Genomic DNA, 21855 nt, shown 5'->3' on the forward strand with positions numbered 1-21855 from the left:
GATGAACCCAAAGTGGCTTATGGTGCCCCCCAATCTGCATGGGAGGGGTGGAACCAACCGTAACGAAGCATTTTTAGTATCAGCTATATAAGGACCAGCATTGTTTGTAAAGGTTAGACTCTCGATCCAACACTCTTCGACCATCCTCATTATTGCAATTAATCGAAAAAAGGTGATTCGATGATTCAATAATTATTGAATAAAGATGATTGTTTGAAAAAATGACAGTCTCTCTCACTTGATTAGAATTTTCCACGACAACTCCAATCAAGTTGTAGAAACATCTCAAGGATGATCAATGGAAACAGGATGTACCTGAATGCAATTTCGAGTCTTATAGCAAAGGGTCTAAATACTTATCTAAATAAAATATTGTAATTATTATAATAAATTTGCAACAAAAAAAATAATGTTTTCACTTCGTTATTATGGGGTATTGTGTGTAGATTGATGAGAAACATTTTTAATTGAATCAATTTTAGAATAAGGCTGTAACGTGACAAAATGTGGAAAGATTCAAGGGATCTGAATACTTTCTGAATGCTCTGTATATACAGTACCAGTCAAAAGTCAAGACACAGCTACTAATTCAAGGGTTTTTCTTTATTTTTACTATTTTATTCATTGTAGAATAATAGTGAAGACATCAAAACTATGAAATAACACATTTGGAATGATGTAATAACCAAAAAAAATGTTAAACAAATTATATTTTAGATTCTTCAAAGTAGCCACCCTTTGCCTTGATGACAGCTTTGCACACTCTTGGCATTCTCTCAACCAGCTTCATGAGGAATGCTTTTCCAACAGTCTTTCCACATAAGCTGAGCACTTGTTGACTGCTTTTCCTTCACTGTGCGGTCCAACTCATCCCAAACCATCTCAACTGGGTTGAGGTCGGGAGATTGTAAACAGGCCAGGTCATCTGATGTAGCACTCCATCACTCTCCTTCTTGGTCAAATAGCCCTTACACAGGCTGGAGGTGTGTTTTGGGTCACTGTCCTGTTGAACAACAAATGATAGTCCTACTAAGGGAAAACCAGATGGGATATCGCTGCAGAATGCTGCAGTAGCCATGCTGGTTGAATGCCTTGAATTCTAAATAAATCACCAACAGTGTCACCAGCAAAACACCCCCACACCATCACACCTCCTCCTCCATGCTTCACGGTGGGAACCACACATGCAGAGATAATCCATTCACGTACTCCGTGTCTCACAAGGATACGGTGGTTGGATCCAAAAATCTCAAATTTGGACTCATCAGACCAAATGACAGATGTTCACTGGTCTAATGTGCATTCCTTGTGTTTCTTGGCCCAAGCAAGTCTCTTCTTATTGATGTCCTTTATTAGTGGTTTCTTTGTAGCAATTCAACCATGAAGGCCTGAATCACGCAGCTTCCTCTAAACAGTTGATGTTGAAATGTGTCTGTTACTTGAACTTTGTGATGCATTTATTTGGGCTGCAATCTGAGGTGCAGTTAATTGCCAATTTCTGAGGCTGGTAACTCTAATGAACTTATCCTCTGCAGTAGGGGTAACTCTGGGTCTTCCTTTCCTGTGGCAGACCTCATGAGAGCCAGTTTCATCATAGCACTTGATGTTTTTTTGCGACTGCCCTTAAAGAAACTTTCTTTAAAGTTCTTGAAATGAGTGACTGACTTTCATGTTTCAAAGGTGACTACCACATGAAGCTGGTCGAGATAATGCCAATGTGCAAAGCTGTCTTCAAGGCAAAGGGTGGCTACTTTGAAGACTCGCAAATATAAAATATATTTTGATTTGTTTAACACTTTTTTGGTTACTACATGATTCCATATGTGTTATTTCATCATTTTGATGTCTTCACTACTTTTCTACAAAGTAGAACATATTCAAAATAAAGAAAAACCCTAGAATGAGTAGGTGTGTCACCACTTTTGACTGGTACTATATATATATATATATACTGTATATACAGTTGAAGTCGGAAGTTTACATACACCTTAGCCAAATACATTTAAACTCAGTTTTTCACAATTAATTTAATCCTGGTAAAAATTCCCTGTTTTAGGTCAATTAGGATCACCACTATGTTAAGAATGTGAAATGTCAGAATAATAGTGGAGAGAATGATTTATTTCAGCTTTTATTTCTTTCATTACATTCCCAGTGGGTCAGAAGTTTACATACACTCAATTAGTATTTGGTAGCATTGCATTTAAATTATTTAACTTGGGTCAAACATTTCAGGTAGCCTTCCACAAGCTTCCGGCAAGCTTCCCACAATAAGCTGGGTGAATTATGGCCCATTCCTCCTGACAGAGCTGGTGTAACTGAGTCAGGTTTGTAGGCCTCCTTAATCGGACATGCTCTTTCAGTTCTGCACACACATTTTCTATACGATTGAGGTCAGGACTTTGTGATGGCCACTCCAATACCTTGACTTTGTTGTCCTTAAGCCATTTTGCCACAACTTTGGAAGTATGCTTGGGGTCATTGTCCATTTGGAAGCTTTAACTTCCTGACTGATGTCTTGAGATGTTGCTTCAATATATCCACATAATTTTCCTGCCTCATAATGCCATCTATTTTGTGAAGTGCACCAGTCCCTCCTGCAGCAAAGCACCACGACAACATGATTCTGCCACCCCCGTTCTTCACGGTTGGGATGGTGTTCTTCGGCTTGCAAGCCTCCCCCTTTTTCCTCCAAACATAACGATGGTTATTATGGCCCAACAGTTCTATTTTTCTTTCATCAGACCAGAGGACATTACTCCAAAAAGTACGATCTTTGTCCCCATGTGCAGTTGCAAACCGTAGTCTGGCTTTTTTTATGGCGGTTTTGGAGCAGTGGCTTCTTCCTTGCTGAGCGGCCTTTCAGGTTATGTCGATATAGGACTCATTTCTCTGTGGATATAGATACTTTTGTAGCTGTTTCCTCCAGCATCTTCACAAGGTCCTTTGCTGTTGTTCTGGGATTGATTTGCACCTTTCGCACCAAAGTACATTAATCTCTAAGAGACAGAACGCATCTCCTTCCTGAGCGGTATGGCGGCTATGTGGTCCCATGGTGTTTATATTTGCGTACTATTGTTTGTACAGATGAACGTGGTACCTTCAGGCATTTGGAAATTGCTCCCAAGGATGAACCAGACTTGTGGAGGTCAACACTTTTTTTTCTGAGGTCTTGGCTGATTTATTTTGATTTTCCCATGTGGTCAAAAGAGAGGCACTGAGTTTGAAGGTAGGCCTTGAAATACATCCACAGGTACACCTCCAATTGACTCAAATGATGTCAATTAGCCTATCAGAAGCTTCTAAAGCCATGACATAATTTTCTGGAATTTTCCAAGCTGTTTAAAGGCACAGTCAACTTAGTGCATGTAAACTTCTGACCCACTGGAATTGTGATACAGTGAATTATAAGTGAAGTAATCTGTCTGGAAACAATTGTTGGAAAAATGACTTGTGTCATGCACAAAGTAGATTTCCTAACCGACTTGCCAAATCTATAGTTTGTTAACAAGAAATATGTGGAGTGGTTGAAAAACGAGTTTTAATGACTCCAACCTAAGTGTATGTGAACTTCCGACTTCAACTGTATATATATATTCAAATTCATAACATTAATTTCACATGAATTGCACTAACCACAGAGAACAACATTTCAAAAGAGCAACATTACAACTCCAGATAGGAAAGAGAGCGAAAGAGAGAGAGATAAGTGATAAGAACAATGACAAAAAAAGAAAATCGCCATTAATGTACTTCACCATACACAAACCAAAACATCAGAGTAGGTCATTCTTGAAAATACTGGACTATGTAAGAAAATAAAAAAAATTATCAAAACAGATTATCGAAAAATAGGAAAACAACAGTCGAACAGGGAGAAATACTTACAGAACTATAACAACAATTGCTTGACTGCCTGGCTTTAAGAGAGAAACGAGAGAAATCGAGAGAGAGAGTGGGGCAGAGAGAGAGGGATGGATGGATAGATAGGAGCGAGTAAGACTGGAGCCAGAGAGGCACGCCACCGCAAGCCAACACAGGCTCCGAGATGGCGCTAGCTGAGCTCTGCTGAACCAACCCGCGTGGCAGGATTTCTGAGAGAATGAGAGGCAAACAAGGACGTGCCAATTAGTCTCGGTGGCATGCAGATTATGACCCTGATCTTTGAAACCGGTCCTCCTTAGCTCTGTTTCTAGCACAAACATGGAAATAGAAAGAGGGAGAGACTGCTATTACTCAGTGGGTAAAAAGGCAGGTGACAACTGACAAATCAAGCTCGAAAATCAAATCAAATGTTATTGGTCACATGCCCTGAATACAACAGGTTTAAACCTTACTGTGAAATGTTTACTGAATAAGCCCTTAACCAACAGTGCAGTTAAGAAAATAGAGTTAAGAAAATATTTACTAAATAAACTGAAGTCAAAAAAGTAACACAATAAAATAACAATAACGAGGCTATATACCGGGGGTACTGGTACCAAGTCAATGTGCTGGGGTACAGGGTAGTCGAGGTAATTGAGGTAACTTGTACATGTAGGTAGGGGTAAAGTGACTGTGTATAGATAATAAACAGCGAGCAGCAGCAGTGTAAAAACAAAGGGGGGTCAATGCAAATAGTGGCCATTTGATGAATTGTTCTGCAATCTTATGGCTAGGGGGTAGAAGCTGTTAAGGAGCCTTTTGGACCTATTCTTGGCGCCCCGGTACCGCTTGCCGTGCGGTGGCAGAGAGAACTGGTGACTGGTGTCTTTGACCATTTTCTTGGCCTTTCTCTGACACCGCCTAGCATACAGTCGTGGCCAAAACTTTTGAGAATGACACAAATATTATTTTCACAAAGTCTGCTGCCTCAGTGTCTTTAGATATTTTTGTCAGATGTTACTGTGGAATACTGAAGTATAATTACAAGCATTTCATAAGTGTAAAAGGCTTTTATTGACAATTAAATGAAGTTGAGTGTTGACCCTTCTTTTTCAAGACCTCTGCAATCCGCCCTGGCATGCTGTCAATTAACTTCTGGGCCACATCCTGACTGATGGCAGCCCATTCTTGCATAATCAATGCTTGGAGTTTGTCAGAATTTGTGGGGTTTTGTTTTTCCACCTGCCTCTTGAGGATTGACCACAAGTTCTCAATGGTATTAAGGTCTGAGGAGTTCCCTGGCCATGGATCCAAAATATCAATGTTTTGTTCCCCGAGCCACTTAGTTATCACTTTTGCCTTATGGCAAGGTGCTCCATCATACTGGAAAAGGCATTGTTTGTCACCAAACTGTTCCTGGATGGTTGGGAGAAGTTGCTCTCGGAGGATGTGTTGGTACCATTCTTTATTTATGGCTGTGTTCTTAGGCAAAATTGTGAGTGAGCCCACTCCCTTGGCTGAGAAGCAACCACACACATGAATGGTCTCAGGATGCTTTACTGTTGGCATGACACAGGACTGATGGTAGCGCTCACCTTGTCTTCTCCGGACAAGCTTTTTTTCCGGATGCCCCAAACAATCGTAAAGGGGATTCATCAGAGAAAATGACTTTACCCCCTTCCTCAGCAGTCCAATCCCTGTACCTTTTACAGAATATCAGTCTGTCCGTGATGTTTTTCCTGGAGAGAAGTGGCTTCTTTGCTGCCTTTCTTGACACCAGGCCATCCTCCAAAAGTCTTCGCCTCACTGTGCGTGCAGATGCACTCACACCTGCCTGCTGCCATTCCTGAGCAAGCTCTGTATTGGTGGTGCCCCGATCCCGCAGCTGAATCAACTTTAGGAGACGGTCCTGGCGCTTGCTGGACTTTCATGGGCACCCTGAAGCCTTCTTCACAACAATTGAACCGCTCTCCTTGAAGTTCTTGATGATCCGATAAATGGTTGATTTAGGTGCAATCTTACTGGCAGCAATATCCTTTCCTGTGAAGCCCTTTTTGTGCAAAGCAATGATGATGGCACGTGTTTACTTGCAGGTAACCATGCTTGACAGAGGAAGAACAATGATTCCAAGCACCACCCTCCTTTTGAAGCTTCCAGTCTGTTATTCAAACTCAATCAGCATGACAGAGTGATCTCCAGCCTTGTCCTCGTCAACACTCACACCTGTGTTAACGAGAGAATCACTGACATGATGTCAGCTGGTCCTGGATGGCAGGAAGCTTGGCCCCAGTGATTTACTGGGCCATACGCACTACCCTCTGCAGCGCCTTACAGTCGGATGCCGAGCAGTTGTAATACCAGGTGGTGATGCAATCAGTCAGGATGCTCTCAGTGGTGCAGCTGTAGAACTTTTTCAGGATCTGAGGACCCATGCCAAATCCTTTCAGTCTCCTGAGGGGGAATAGGCATTGTCGTGCCCTCTTCATGACTGTCTTGGCGTGTTTGGACCATGATAGTTTGTTGGTGATGTGAACACCAAGGAACTTGAAGCTCTCGACCCGCTCCACTACAGTCCCGTCGTTGTGAATGGGGGCATGTTCGGCCCTGCTTTTCCTGTAGTCCACGATCAGCTCCTTTGTCTTGCTAATGTTACAGGGGAGCTCAGTGACTTTCAACGTGGCACCGTCATAGGATGCCACCTTTCCAACAAGTCAGTTTGTCAAATTTCTGCCCTGCCCGAGCAACATCTAGTGGAAAGCCTTCCCAGAAGAGTGGAGGCTGTTATAGAAGCAAAGAGGGGACCAACTCCAATTCTAAATAAATTACCAACAGTGTCACCAGCAAGCACCCCCACACCATCACACCTCCTCCTCCATGCTTCATGGTGGGAACCACACATGCGTAAATCATCCAGTCATCTACTCTGCGTCTCACAAAGACATGGTGGTTGGAACAAAAATTCTCAAATTTGTACTCATCAGACCAAAAGACACATTTCCACCGGTCTAATGTTCATTGCTCGTGTTTCTTGGCCCAAGCAAGTCTCTTCATATTATTGGTGTCCTTTAGTAGTGGGTTCTTTGCAGCAATTCAACCATCTGCTCTGAACAGTTGATGTTGAGATGTGTCTGTTACTTGAACTATGTGAAGCATTTATTTGGGCTGCAATTTCTGAGGCTGGTAACTCTAATGAATAAGTAGAGGTAACTCTGGGTCTTCCTTTCCTGTGATGGTCCTCATGAGAGCCAGTTTCATCTTAGAGCTAAATGGTTTTTGCGACTGCATTTGAAGAAACTTTCAAAGTTCTTGATATTTTTCGTATTGACTAACTTTTATGTCTTAAAGTAATGATGGACTGTTGTTTCTCTTTGCTTATTTGAGCTGTTCTTGCCATAATATGGACCTGGTCTTTTACCAAATAGGGCTATCCCCCCTACCTTGGTATACCCCCCTACCTTGTCACCACACAACTGATTGGCTCAAACCCATTAAGGAAAGAAATTCTACAAATTAACTTTTAACAGGGCACACCTGAAATGCATTCCAGGTGACTACCTCATGAAGCTGGTTAAATAAATTGTGGCTTAGACAATGAGGAAGCCCTTTACACACATGGAAGTGCTTCAAAGTGTTAGACACAGAATCGAACTTGATCCCTTGAATTATGTCTTGGCCAGTGGTACCAATACCAATTGCATGGGATCGATTGATGATTGATTGTTGGGGCAGAATCTCACCCAGTGTTATGTATACCGCCAAGATTTTGAGTTTTTATTATACCTGATAAATCTTATGCCTAGATGATTTGCCACTTCAACTGCATCCTGGTAGAGAATGATTGACAATGATGAGGGGGACTCTTGTAACAGTACTTTTCCTATACAGTTTTTTCATCTGTCACATCCTCTAAAACATTGCCAACAGAGACATGAATTTTTGCCTGTTTTGTATTGCATCTTTGTATTGCATCTTTGCCTGTTTGTATTGGTCTTTCATAGTTGAGATGAGACGATTGTGGACTACACGAAAAGGAGGACCGAGCACGCCCCCATTCTCATCGACGGGGCTGTAGTGGAGCAGGTTGAGAGCTTCAAGTTCCTTAGTGTCCACATCAGAGGAAGACCCTAAAAATTGTCAGACTCCAGCCACCCTAGTCATAGACTGTTCTCTCTGCTACCGCACGGCAAGCGGTATCGGAGCGCCAAGTCTAGTTCCAAAAGGCTTCTTAACAGCTTCTACCCCCAAGCCATAAGACTCCTGAACAACTAATCAAATGGCTACCCAGACTATTTGCATTGAATCAAATCAAATGTATTTATATAGCCCTTCTTACATCAGCTGATATCTCAAAGTGCTGTACAGAAACCCAGCCTTAAACCCCAAACAGCAAGCAATGCAGGTGTAGAAGCACGGTGGCTAGGAAAAACTCCCTAGAAAGGCCAAAACCTAGGAAGAAACCTAGAGAGGAACCAGGCTATGAGGGGTGGCCAGTCCTCTTCTGGCTTTGCCGGGTGGAGATTATAACAGAACATGGCCAAGATGTTCAAATGTTCATAAATGACCAGCATGGTCAAATAATAATAATCACAGTAGTTGTCGAGGGTGCAACAAGTCAGCACCTCAGGAGTAAATGTCAGTTGGCTTTTCATAGTCGATCATTAAGAGTATCTCTACCGCTCCTGCTGTCTTTAGAGAGTTGAAAACAGCAGGTCTGGGACAGGTAGCACGTCCGGTGAACAGGTCAGGGTTCTATAGCCGCAGGCAGAACAGTTGAAACTGGAGCAGCAGCACGGCCAGGTGGACTGGGGACAGCAAGGAGTCATCATGCCAGGTAGTCCTGAGGCATGGTCCTAGGGCTCAGGTCCTCCGAGAGAGAGAAAGAAAGAGAGAAAGAGAGAATTAGAGAGACCATACTTAAATTCACACAGGACACCGGATAAGACAGGAGAAGTACTCCAGATATAACAGACTGACCCTAGCCCCCCAACACATAAACTACTGCAGCAAAAATACTGGAGGCTGAGACAGGAGGGATCAGGAGACACTGTGGCCCCATCCGATGATACCCCCGGACAGGGCCAAACAGGCAGGATATAACCCCACCCACTTTGCCAAAGCACAGCCCCCACACCACTAGAGGGATAACTTCAACCACCAACTTACCATCCTGAGACAAGGCTGAGTATAGCCCACAAAGATCTCCGCCACGGCACAACCCAAGGGGGGGCGCCAACCCAGACAGGAAGATCACGTCAGTGACTCAACCCACTCAAGTGACGCACCCCTCCTAGGGACGGCAAGGAAGAGCACCAGTAAGCCAGTGACTCAGCCCCTGTAATAGGGTTAGAGGCAGAGAATCGCAGTGGAGAGAGGGGAACCGGCCAGGCAGAGACAGCAAGGGCGGTTCGTTGCTCCAGAGCTTTTCCGTTCACCTTCACACTCCTGGGCCAGACTACACTCAATCATATGACCTACTGAAGAGATGAGTCTTCAGTAAAGACTTAAAGGTTGAGACCGAGTCTGCGTCTCTCACATGGGTAGGCAGACCATTCCATAAAAATTGAGCTCTATAGGAGAAAGCCCTGCCTCCAGCTGTTTGCTTAGGAATTCTAGGGACAATTAGGAGGCCTGCGTCTTGTGACCATAGCGTACGTGTAGGTATGTACGGCAGGACCAAATCGGAACGATAGGTACAGTGGGGGGGGAAAGTATTTAGTCAGCCACCAATTGTGCAAGTTCTCCCACTTAAAAAGATGAGAGAGGCCTGTAATTTTCATCATAGGTACACTTCAACTATGACAGACAAAATGAGAAGAAAAAAAAACAGAAAATCACATTGTAGGATTTTTAATGAATTTATTTGCAAATTATGGTGGAAAATAAGTATTAATTAGGCTTTGGATGGTTATAAATACACCAAGTCACTACAAAGATAGTAGTCCGTCATTCCTAACTCAGTTACCAGAGAGGAAGGAAACTGCTCAGGGATTTCACCATGAGGCCAATGGGGATTTTAAAACAGTTACAGAGTTTAATGGTTGTGATATGAGAAAACTGAGAATGGGTCAACAACATTGTAGTTACTCCACAATATTAACCGAAATGACAGAGTGAAAAGAAAAACTTGTACAGAAGAACATTTTTCCAAATCTTGCATCCTGTTTGCAAAAAGGTAATACTAAAGTAATATTGCAAAAAAATGTGGCAAAGCAATTAAGTTCTTGTCCTGAATAGAAAGTGGAAAATCGAACACAACACATTACTTCATATTTTAAAGCACGGTGGTGGCTGTATCATGTTATGGGTATTCTTGTCATGGGCAAGGACTAGGGAGTTTTTAGGATAAAAATAAACCAAATACAGCTAAAGGCACAGGAAAAATCCTAGAGGAAAACCTGGTTCAGTCTGCTTTCCAACAGACACTGGGAGACGAACTCACCTTTCAGCAGGACAATAACCTGAAAACACAAGGCCAAATCTACACTGGCGTTGCTTACCAAGACAACATTGAGTGGCCTAGAAACAGTTTTGACTTAACTTGGCTTGAAAATCTATGGAAACATTTGATAATGGCTGTCTGGCAACGATCAACAATCAAACTTGAACACAAAAAAAATGTAATAATGGGAAAATATTGTACAATCCAGGTGTGCAAAGCTCTTAGAGACTTACTCAAAAAGATTCACAGTTGTAATCACCTTAAAAGGTTCTTCTACAAAGTATTTACCCAGGGGTGTGAATACTTATGTAAATTAGATATTTCTGAATTCATTTTTCAATAAATAAGCAAACATGTCCTAACATGTTTTCACTGTCATTATTGGGTATTGTGTGTAGATGGGTGACATCTTTATTTTATTCATTTTGAATTCAGGCTGTAATGCAACAAAATTTAGAATAAGGCGTATGAATACTTTCTGAAAGCACTGTATGTCACACACAGATTTTAGGCATGGATTCTGCCTTCAATAGACAAGGTAGATCTATTAGAAACAGAAGTCTACATGGGATTTATCATGAAGTTCATTATTCTGAAGTATTAGCAGCAGTATCTTGCAATCTAATCAGAACATACAGCAGGTGACTGCACACTCCTGTCATTAATTCCACAGGACAACATATCCACTTAATTTGTTCCATGGCAACGTTTTCTGATTCTCAAAAAAAAAAAAAAAAATTAGTTCTACCCTATTGAGTGAATGACTAGGCCAGGCCGAACAGTATGGTCCCAGACAGGCTCAATCAGCCTCCATTTTAAAACTGGAACTGTATATTTGTGTGATTTCTCAGAAAAGGGAAGCCTCACAGATGGTGAGAAGGTTGCATTGGTAGATGTAAGGCATGTCACAGCGCATTAGTATGACAAGGGTCACCCAGTTCACCAAGGAAGCTGAACCTTGGTGGTGATGCACTCGAGGGTTCTACTCATGTGACCCCCCTAAAGGCGGAAGGGAAGGAAACCATGTTAGCTGCTGTTGAACTTAGTGGGATGTTCTTGTAAGGAATAGATATGGAGATCAATTATTTCCTGGCCTCGCACTTCTCTCTATCTTGTAAACACTTACTGATATTTATACACACAACTCAATAACCATAAAGTATATCCGCATGCACACATTAGAATCTCCTTGATAGTATGGAGGATATAATCTGTCAATTCCTTCTCCATTTCACCACAGTTCACCTTCTCTCCCTTCCTCCGCCATGACTATGCTGCATCTACCTTAATTTATGGAATGTCTTGCCTCCAACCCCTCAGCATGATAAAGCTTTGACTGTTCACTTTATGGGCATATACATACAAGCCCCAAACACTCGGGCTTGGCACTTCCCAGAAAATCAGTCTCTCTGCTTCTTTCAAACACAAACACCCCCACACATCTGATTTCACCCTCTCTGTTGAGTGTGTTTCCCAGTACTCGGCCCCGCATCTCTCTCTCTCTCACACACACACACACACAGTGTCACAAACGTCCGTCTGTTTGCTGCTCATTCGGCCTGGCTCCAGACACAGAAAGTATCCTCTGTGCCCTCCTGACTCCCTCTACCCAGAAAACATGTGGTGGGAAGAGGGAAGTACCCCTTACCAACTGAACACCCAGCCTGCCCTCTACTCAAACAGCTGGAGGGAGGAAAAAGTCTACTGAATAGGTTGACTATACCACAGAAAAATATTATGTTCAACCATTGACAAAGCAAAGAGGAATTCATGTGTCAGAGCGATTTAAAGAGATCAACATGCTTATGAAATTGAAATAGGGTGGAAATTAAGTTATTTGTTGAGGTTTGAAAAAGGAGAAGTCTGTTAAGAGTCAGGCCTAGCCCTGAGGTATGAGGCAAAAGTAAATCAGAAATACAATGCCTAATGCCAATGACCACAGCCGTATTCATTACGCCAATTCTGTTGCAAAATGTTTCTTTAAACGGATGCCATAGCAAAGAAACAGGGAGGGACCTACCAGAATTTGTCCAATAACAACTTGTTTTCATTGCAAAATGCAACTCTTTGCACTAATGATTACACCCCACATGTTCAAGTGTAGCGTGTGCACAAGCATTCACACAACCACACCAACAGAATGAAGAGTACACACCAAAACTTTACATAAAATGCCTTTTGTATTAAAAGTTGTTCAATCCAGACAAGTGGGTGGTAAAAGGCTTGTCTGGGGTCAAAATTACAATTGAAATCAGGAATTCACATTTCAGAAAGAAACTATTTCTAAGATAAAAACAAACATGGCTTACTTTTTGCTGAAGCCACAACATAAAGCTGTTTGGGTTCATACTCTCAGTGAAGGAATACCAGTGTGTGGGGGGGAGGGGGGGGGGGGAGAGGCCAAACTTTGCCCTGAAATAACTGTTATTCCATCTACACCTCAACTTCCTCAACGAAAAAGACAAAAAGGGCCGGTACATTTTATTTCAAATCACTTTTTGACCGCACGCCTTTTTGATTTGAACACCATGTCTTAATCACTGGAAAATATAAACAGCTGGGTTTAACAATTTAAAATCTTACAAACAGGGTTGTCAAACTATTTAATAATTGAATTTCTGTCTTTAAAGAAAATATCTTTTAACTTCAATTATCTAAAAACGCATCAACTTCGACTTTCTCACATTTGTACTAGCATAGACCCTATTTTACATAATGTGAGGCGTTTGTATTGTGCCTGCCATTGGTTGAGACACAGCATACTCTTGAATACAGGGTGGGTGTCATGTTTTGGCTAAATGTACTAAAATGGGAATAACAGAAATTCCAGCTTTCAAATGGTACCACAAAGATGATTTTTCCACACATCAATTTTTTTTGTCATGAATTAGAATAGCAGTTGTTTGAAATTACACTGTCAATATTCCATATGAAACCTATTGAAATCATAGAAATATACATCATAGAAAAGACATTCCCATTTAAGTTGACATTCAACGGTGAGTGGACCGGTGGCCATCTTTGTGAAAGTAAAAATGTAAATTTCAATGGTGTACCACCAGCTAAATTCCACTGGTCTGAAGGGACAGTTCCATTCTATGAATTATATTTCTAAAGATTCAAATGACACCCAACCTGTATTTAAGAGTATGCTGTGTCTCAACTGATGGCAGGCACAACACATATACCTCAGAATATGTCAATTGGAGTTTACACGTTTTAGATAAAATACATTAAAATGTTTTTTTATTTATTAATAGTTTGACAATCCTGTTAAACTTTTAAATTATATCAAACTCAACCATTTATATTTGTCAGTGATGAAGAAACGTCTCACGGTATGTTGGGGTATGCTAAATGGGTCAACTTTGAGCACCTCTATCTCCTGAATGTTTTGGCCTTCAGTTCCAAAATGTCACTTTCTGACCTCTTCCATGGGCAAATGTGTACGAAAAGTTTAGTTTCGTTTAGTTCAAATCAAAAAGGAGTGAGGTCAAAAAGTCATTGAAATCAAACGGAACGACCCGGAAGTAACCCTCTTTCACTATGAGCCCAACTGAAATGAAAATGAAACCGTAAAGTACTGTTGTGATCGTAGGGCTCCTTGGTTGGCACATACAGACACAGGTGTATTTCTTAGGAAGGCACTTGACATGGGGTCCTGTTTCCCCACCCATGTCACATCAGTAAGGTCCTTGTTTGTGCACATTGAAGAGTGAGACGGGCAGGGGAAGTTAAATCCAACGTTACCAAATCCTGAAGAAAAACACAAAAAAGCAATCCACAACACTACATGGCCTGACAACACATCTTGGTAGGACTTTTTTTCTGCAGGTAATACACAATTTCTTGATGTTTAGGCTATGTGTTATGTTTAGTCATTTTAATTAGTTGCTCAGTTTTAGGCTAGTTCCAGTGACCAGTGCATATTCACCGAGTTTGGGGTTTATTTGACACTAAAAATCCAAACATGAGTTTTTGCATGGAGGGGGGGGGGGTCCTTGAGCCCATCAGAATCTACACAAAAAGTGACCAATCCCTGTTCAGCAAAGGGATTAATCCTCTAATCCCTCTCCAGGCCAGAAGGACCCGCCCAGAAACCATGAAAAAGTACAACTCAACAGTAATCAAACCCCACCAAAGTTCCATAACAAAAAAAGTGTCTCTTAGGTTTTACAATAAGACATTCCCAGTGAGGCACGTTTCCAGAAAAAGTGTAAATTACAAAGCTGTGTGATATTTTTTTAAATCTCAAACATTCAAGTACTTTGTCATGTAAACACTTTTTAGGCTATTTCAATATAAATTGTTGTCATCGTCGATTGTTGTGTGCAAATAGCTTTCCAATAATACTGACGGTCGCATTATCAAAAAGAGGCCGTATAATTTTGTTATCAACAAGTTATCAAAACAGGCCTTGTTTTTTTATGAGTTTTACTTAGCTAGATAACAATCACAGTTGCAAACTTAAAGATGTTTTCTTAGAAAAGAACACAAGAACAACAGCGATCTCCACCGCTGGGTAAAGAGGAATAGTTCATCTGTCTCACGATTTCTGCGAACAGTTCGTCGACCAAGCCTTTATTTTTGGCAGAAGTTTCCATAAACGGGCAATTCCACTCCTGAGCCAGCACCTTGCCTTCCCCGGAAGAGACCTCTCTCTCGCCTTCCAAGTCCACTTTATTTCCAACCAATACCATGGGCACTCGCTCGTATCTTTTCACTCGGATGATTTGATCCCTCAACGCCTTGATGTCTTGGAAGCTCTGCTGGTTGACCAGACTGTAGACCAAAATAAACCCCTGCCCGTTTTTGATGTACAGGTCTCGCATGGAGGCGAACTGTTCGGTCCCCGCCGTGTCCAGTATCTCCAGAACAGAGGGAGACGAGTCCACCTCGATCTCCTTTCGGTAAAAATCCTCTATTGTGGGGTCGTATTTCTCAATGAAGGATCCCGTCACAAACTGGACAGTCAATGCAGATTTGCCCACGCCGCCCGAGCCCAACACGACCACTTTATACTCCCTCATGGCTTCAGAAAACAGACAGCCCCTCTCCACGAATCCTCTACCCACCCGATGTTTTCAGACTGCAGAAAGGCAGCTCTTTCAAGGGTGGGAGTTGTCAAATCCCTCGGCGGAAACGCTTTCGAGGGTCGTCTCCGAAGGTCCTGGTAAGAATCCGAAGAGAGCGGCCGTTTCCGAACATTAATAATATAACGTGTAGCACATTTCCCGTTGTTTGTACTGTGCCACGGTGTTAAAAAGCGTGATCTCTTCGATGGCTGGCGTTTCCTGCACACAGTTTCTCAACGCAAGACAACTAACGTCACGAACAAGGGCTTAGTTCTGTGATTTCTTAAAGGGGCAGTCACCCAAAACATTAGTCAACGCAAATATCAGTCACCTGGGGCCTCGTTTATAAACCGTGCTTACATACAAGATATACCCCAAAAATGTGCTTGCGCCAGTTAACGCAAAAAACCTGACGTGAGAATGTGTTCACCACCCTGCAAACTTGAGACATCAGCTGTTCGAATACCCATGCTAACATACTGTATACAAGAGTATATACTACATATTATTAGGTCATTTTAGTATACTGTAAACAAACCGTATCCTTTCAGTTGAGTGTACTAGCGCTTCGCCTGTCTACTGGAAGTTGAGATATGCAACTTCTTGCTAGCTTGTTAGGATAGCTAACAAATTGCTAGCTAGACATCTTGTGACTTCATTAACAATGTCCATTGAGAACGAACAACGACTATGCCGCTTAGCTAAGAATGACGTGAATAATCAAGTCATTAAACGCTGAGTAGTTAGTTAGATAGCATATAATATACTGGCAAGTTCGATATATTACTAGCCAACTAACGTTAGGACTGTAGCTAGCAAACATACTGGTAGATACAAGCAACTGCTGTAATAATATGCTATGCGGTTCGTAAGGCTAGCGTAGCTAACAAATTGTCAAACAACATAACGTGTAAGGTAATTTATTTGAAAAGGCATTACTTTATTACATTGTTCAACATTTGTCATAATTAGTTAAAGCAATAAATATGTATCCGCTCTCATCAGACTCTGGCTGCATATTTTCCACCATTTTCTTCAAATCTGAAAATGTTTTAAAGCCACGCCCATTTTCTGAAGTATTGAATTATGGGCCCCAAAAGCAAGGAAATAGTGTCCACTGCTTGGCAAATGTACGACATTCGGGAACTTTTGGCATACTAACTATATCCATACTATGACCAATAAACATACTACATTTGTCACAAATAGTATGGTTAGGACAGACAAAATGTATTCACTGTTTAACGGATTTTCCCCCCAGAAAAGTGAGGCGGGCGAAAAAAAAATAAATGTATATATAAAAATTAAGTGCATAAGGAATAACAGTGCTTTACCACATTGTCCTAGGCACTTGTACAGGCTCTAGGCCTACCATGTGAGCTTCAAGAGTTATATTATTCCATGCGAAAACCTACACAATTTTTCTTAAATAGAATGCATATGTTGCAATGTTGTTATAACCATGAGAAATTAAACACAATGGGAAGCATAACTTGTGACAGTTTCTTTTCCTGATTAAAAAAAAATCAGATAATCAAGAACAGCTTCACAAGACACCATAACTAAAGTTGGCCGTGTGCAGTAGATCACCTACTGGGTGTCAACAAACAATGTAGAATCATCTGGAAATGAAAATGACGGCCAATGTTCTGTGGTCAGACGCAATAGCACAATCACCTGCTGCTCTTTACTGTTCAACAGCACGGAGTGTTTTGCCCTTTATATGTTGTTTATTCTGGTCTCTAGGGTGTTCATTTATTTGAAAGATTTATTGGAGCTCTCGTAATGAACTGCTTTCCTCCTTGCTTACACACTGGGCACATTGGCCTGACATGTTGAAAATGTTTGAGCCTCACCAACTCTTCCCCCCTCAAGAAAATCTGGACATCAACAATGGACACACACACACACACACACATCTGGGAATAACACTGATTGCTGAGTAATTCTGCGTCTCTACTTGCATTCCACAGGTTAGCCCCTTGAAAGCAAAGATCTGCTCATGATATGGATTGTCTTCTTGGAAAATCTCTGAAGCACATGTAAAGGCCTATCCTTGTCAGTGGTGTCCAAGCTGTACAGATCATCACATTTCTGGTGCTCACATCTGTCTGCTGTCAATGTTGGATCAGGCACAAACCTTAATTTCATAAATTGTTCTTCTGGCAAGCATGAAGGATTTATTAAGCAGTACCAGCATGGATCTTCTCCCTCGCATTTCTTGATCTGTACCATGTATTATGACATTTTGAGACGTCTGTCCTGGAATTGCTTGTACTGTTCCTTGTCAAGGCCTTTTCTGCTGAGGTCATGCATCATGTCAACTTCTGTATCAATGATGTTGAATTGTGCAATATTGGCAATTTCTTCCCGTGCTGCGGCCTGATGTACCTCAACGTGGGTTCCTTTCCACTTTAGGCGCTCAAACCGGAAAATCGCAAGAGCTGCAACAGGATGCATACTCTTTTCAAAATCCTCTTTCAGATCTGGCTGTTTGGTGGCTGTTTTACGTAGGCTTGTCATCGTGCTACACTTCTTCACACGCTTCTTATTTGATTCTTCCATCTTCTCCCTCGCCGGGGCTGTTCCCTGAAGCGCCAAGTTTAGAAGGGAATTAACTCTCTCGGGCAGGGTTGGCCCAGCTGTCATCTGGTGCTGTTCTACAGGCCATAAGCATGTCAAGATCCAGTTGAACAAACAAGGAGTGTGTGGCATGCTTGAACAGAGACATATGTGGTTCTGTGATCTGGCCCACCATCAAATTGAATGATCAAGATTGTAGTTCTCTCCTCTGAGGATGCTGAGATTTAACTGTGTCGAAGGGGCTGGATGGCTGGAAAACCTTGTCCTTGACAGTGACATTAATTTTTCCATCACAGAATGAACTAGATGGAGATGCTGGGATCAACATGACAGATGGTACAAGTCGACAGATGGCACAAGTCCGCTGATGTGGTGATCATGGTCGGCAGCTGCTAGAACTGGCCCACTCACAGGAGCAATGCTTGGATGTCTGACTCTGTTACAGGTCCCAAAAGGCTGGCCAGGTTCTCCGACAAGGATGATTTCTTATCATCCACACATAACATTTCACAGTTCTTCTGCCACATGCAAGCAAACTGTTTAATGTAGTTCCACTGTACTGCAACAAACTTTAAGTCTTGATGTCCCTTATCACCCGAGGCTGAACCATGAACTTGAGGTCAAACCGTCCTATGTACTGGAGAGCAGATATGGACCATGGATTCTTGGGTGTAAACTGCAGTCTTAGCCACTGTAATGATGGGATTTTAACTTATGGTTAAGCCACTTTTCCACTGTGTCACGCAAGTCCTCAACTGATATAGCAAAATGTAAGTACAAGTACTCCCCATGTCTGCGATCGTTGACCTGAGCTGTGTATTCATTAAAATACTTCTGTGCTTCATACCAAAAGGCCTGGAATGAGGATTGTGATTTGCCATTCAGCTTCCTCAAATCCATTTCAAGTCTGGGTCATCACCATCAAGGAGGAACAATGATACTTTCTCATCAAGTGAGCACTGTTCATCATTGTTCGCTGAACTCTTGTCATCTGTCAGAAACCGATACATTTCTCTCAGGAAGTGTAACGATGTGCTCTGGGAGTCAGGAAGCAAGTTCAGGAAGTGAATAATTTAATAGAAAAATGAAACATAATTTTAAAAAACATGAACAACGCACAGACATGAAGCTGGAACAGAAACAATAACACCTGGAGAAGGAACCAAAGGGAGTGACATGTATAGGGAAGGTAATCAGGGAAGTGATGGAGTCCAGGTGAGTCTGATGACGCGCAGGTGCGCGTAACGATGGCGACAGGTGTGCACCATAACGAGCAGCCTGGTGACCTAGAAGCCGGAGAGAGAGCACACGTGACCGGAAGTAGCTGTTCACATTGGCAGCATGTGTGTATTTGTACAGGAATGCTTTTTGCATTGCACTAGTGTGGTATGTTGGTGTTTCTTATCTGTGTGGAGATGACAGAAGCTTGCCTGGTCTCATGAACACCATTGCTATGTGAGGATACCTTCCATATGAATGTCAGAGTGCCTAGGTAGTTACCACAGGCATACTTGTACAAAGTGAAAGTCAATGGAAGTTTCAAGTTTTCAATCCATTTCCTTCTCTGGAATCTATCTTCAGGAGAAAAGTCCAGTAGAAAGAGGGGGTGGTATTGGGGCACTTTCTCCAAAGCTTGTAACAGAGTGCTGTACTGGCGTCTGACCGGTCCGCATGATGCTCTCACAGTGTAGCATTAAAAGATCAGACTCTGGTGTAGGTGGTGGAGTGGGCTGTTGGTGACGTCTGGTCATTGCTTGATTCACCTTCTCCAAGTGGGATGCATCAGCTGCTATGGACTCTGTTAGACGCACCACATCTTCTCTGAGATCTAATGTGAACAAGGAATAGAGGCAGTTTTAGTTGAGGTTTAAAACATAAAGCTTACACTTACTTTTGAAAATAAACGTTTTACATTAAATGGTTACATTTTACAATATTAGACACAGCGTGTTTGACATTAATCTACAAGGAGTAGTAGTGTGCCACAAACTTCATTGATATAGAAGAATGACACAATACATTCATTAAAATACCTGTGAAGTGATTCCGGTGCGCCCAGGGCTGGGATATTGAGATAGAGAGCTGACTGCAATGATCCCGAGGCTGATCTTAACTTAGTTTTGGTGCCTTGTGTCGTGTTTCCTGGTATCTGTTGTAGGATCCACAGCCTTGTGGCAATTGCAGGAATCTGTCTGGTATGGCTAAGATTCTTTCTTTGAACTTCTGTAGATGGGGGTCCGTATACCAGAGTGCTTTTGATAATCGGGTAACGAATGTCAATATGAACATGAAAAAAAGGAGAAATATTACATTTCAGTCTGATTATCAGATTATTATTAATACACAAATTAACATTCATGAACATTATTCACATAATATTGCATTCTATTATACATCCTATCATGTAAAAAATAATTGGGAAAAAAAGTTGTATTATCTGTTCATTAATCTACTTAATTGTATAGCCTAACAAGGCTTTAACATATTAATACAATAAAAATATAAAGGCCTATCATAGACTGTCCTTTCTAGGAAAAATATGCTATCGTTAATAAAGGGCAATCATTCGAATTAGGTCAAGTTAAAGTCACACTGGGAAAAGTGGTTTCTCTCGTAATGTAATGTGATGTGTAGGGTAATAGAGTAGACTATTTGACATTTGTTTCTATTCAAGAATGATTGACAATAAATAATTGTAATCAAATTAAAATCTTGATGTATAATGAGTTCATTACCTGAATGCATCTCTGTAGCCTATAGGTGTTAAAATATTCATACAAATATAATTAGGCCTCTCAGACTAGGCCTTGTAAAAAAGAGGGTCAACCAAGTTAGGTCTGCCAAATGAATGTAGCATTGGAAAACATACATAAATCCAACCATAGAGTATAGCCTATCAAAAAAGTAGTTTATAACATGCACAATTAGAAGCATCAATCTATATAGAGCAAGCTTGACTAAATTCGAGCCCAGTAACTTTCAGTGGCGGAACTAGAGTTTTATACATGGGGTGGCCAAGGCTACTTCAGAAAATGAGTGTGTAACCCTAACATGGCATCTAAGGAGCATGAATGAATCCTATGATTCCTGATTAGAGGTAGAAGTGATAATTCACTTAACCCGGAGTTCTTCAATGTGGCAGATAGTGAGGTCCAAAAGGGTCACTTCACTAGAATTCTTTAACATACTATGAATAGTCAGTGTCTCTACCTCGGAACTGCAGCTCAATTTCTTTCTTTCTCTCTCATACACACACACACACACTGGAGAGACTTGGGTCACTGTTTTCATGAATATATAATATGGGTCTATAAGTATATTTTCAGAAAATAAAGCTCAAGTACCAAGGAGATAAGATAGCATTTGTGTGTTACATAAATTGCATAGTTTATTTACAAAACAAGTCCATTTACAAATAAAACACACTGCAATTTGACATAACAGGTATTAAGCATAAATGGAATTGAATTTTTTTTTTTTGGTGCCCATCAATATTAAAAGTACAGTGTCATATTTATGCTCAAATATATTATGCTAACTGTCAAGTTGTCTAGGTGTTATAATTATTTCAGCTCTGCCCAAACTTGAAAACGGCTTGCTCAACACGTGAAGGATGCAAAGGGACAACTCAATTCCTTTCCAGTGTTTTATTATGGTTTTGATGCCATTTGTTGAATATGTTGAAACAGTTGATTTGTTGAATAGAGTAGTTGAATGACAGAGGAATAAGGAATAGGAATAGGTTGATAACCTTAAACAGAGAATAAACATGCATTATTTTACAAAATAAACAATGCATGACACAGCAACAAAGCATGGCTTTGAATAAAGTAAACGTTTAAACAATTTAATCTAGCACTTCAAGCAATTACTTCTGCAGTCAGAAAATATCCA

The 21855-nt window shown here is 41.3% G+C and overlaps 1 protein-coding gene across 1 annotated transcript; it reads right to left on the bottom strand.

Annotated features, from left to right (window-relative positions):
• Positions 1 to 9703: 9703 nt before the first annotated feature.
• On the bottom strand, positions 9704 to 15630 carry LOC139560636 (ras-related protein Rap-2b-like). The gene has a single exon (XM_071377592.1). It carries the CDS (start codon positions 15331 to 15333, stop codon positions 14785 to 14787), a length of 549 nt encoding a protein of 182 aa, XP_071233693.1. The 5' UTR covers positions 15334 to 15630; the 3' UTR covers positions 9704 to 14784.
• Positions 15631 to 21855: the final 6225 nt, after the last annotated feature.

This window comes from Salvelinus alpinus, chromosome 30 (genome assembly GCF_045679555.1).
Source record: "Salvelinus alpinus chromosome 30, SLU_Salpinus.1, whole genome shotgun sequence".
NCBI lineage: Eukaryota > Metazoa > Chordata > Actinopteri > Salmoniformes > Salmonidae > Salvelinus > Salvelinus alpinus.

Coding starts and splice junctions, on each gene's coding strand:
- LOC139560636 (XM_071377592.1), bottom strand. CDS start 15,333: ATGAGGGAGTATAAAGTGGTCGTGTTGGGCTCGGGCGGCGTGGGCAAA.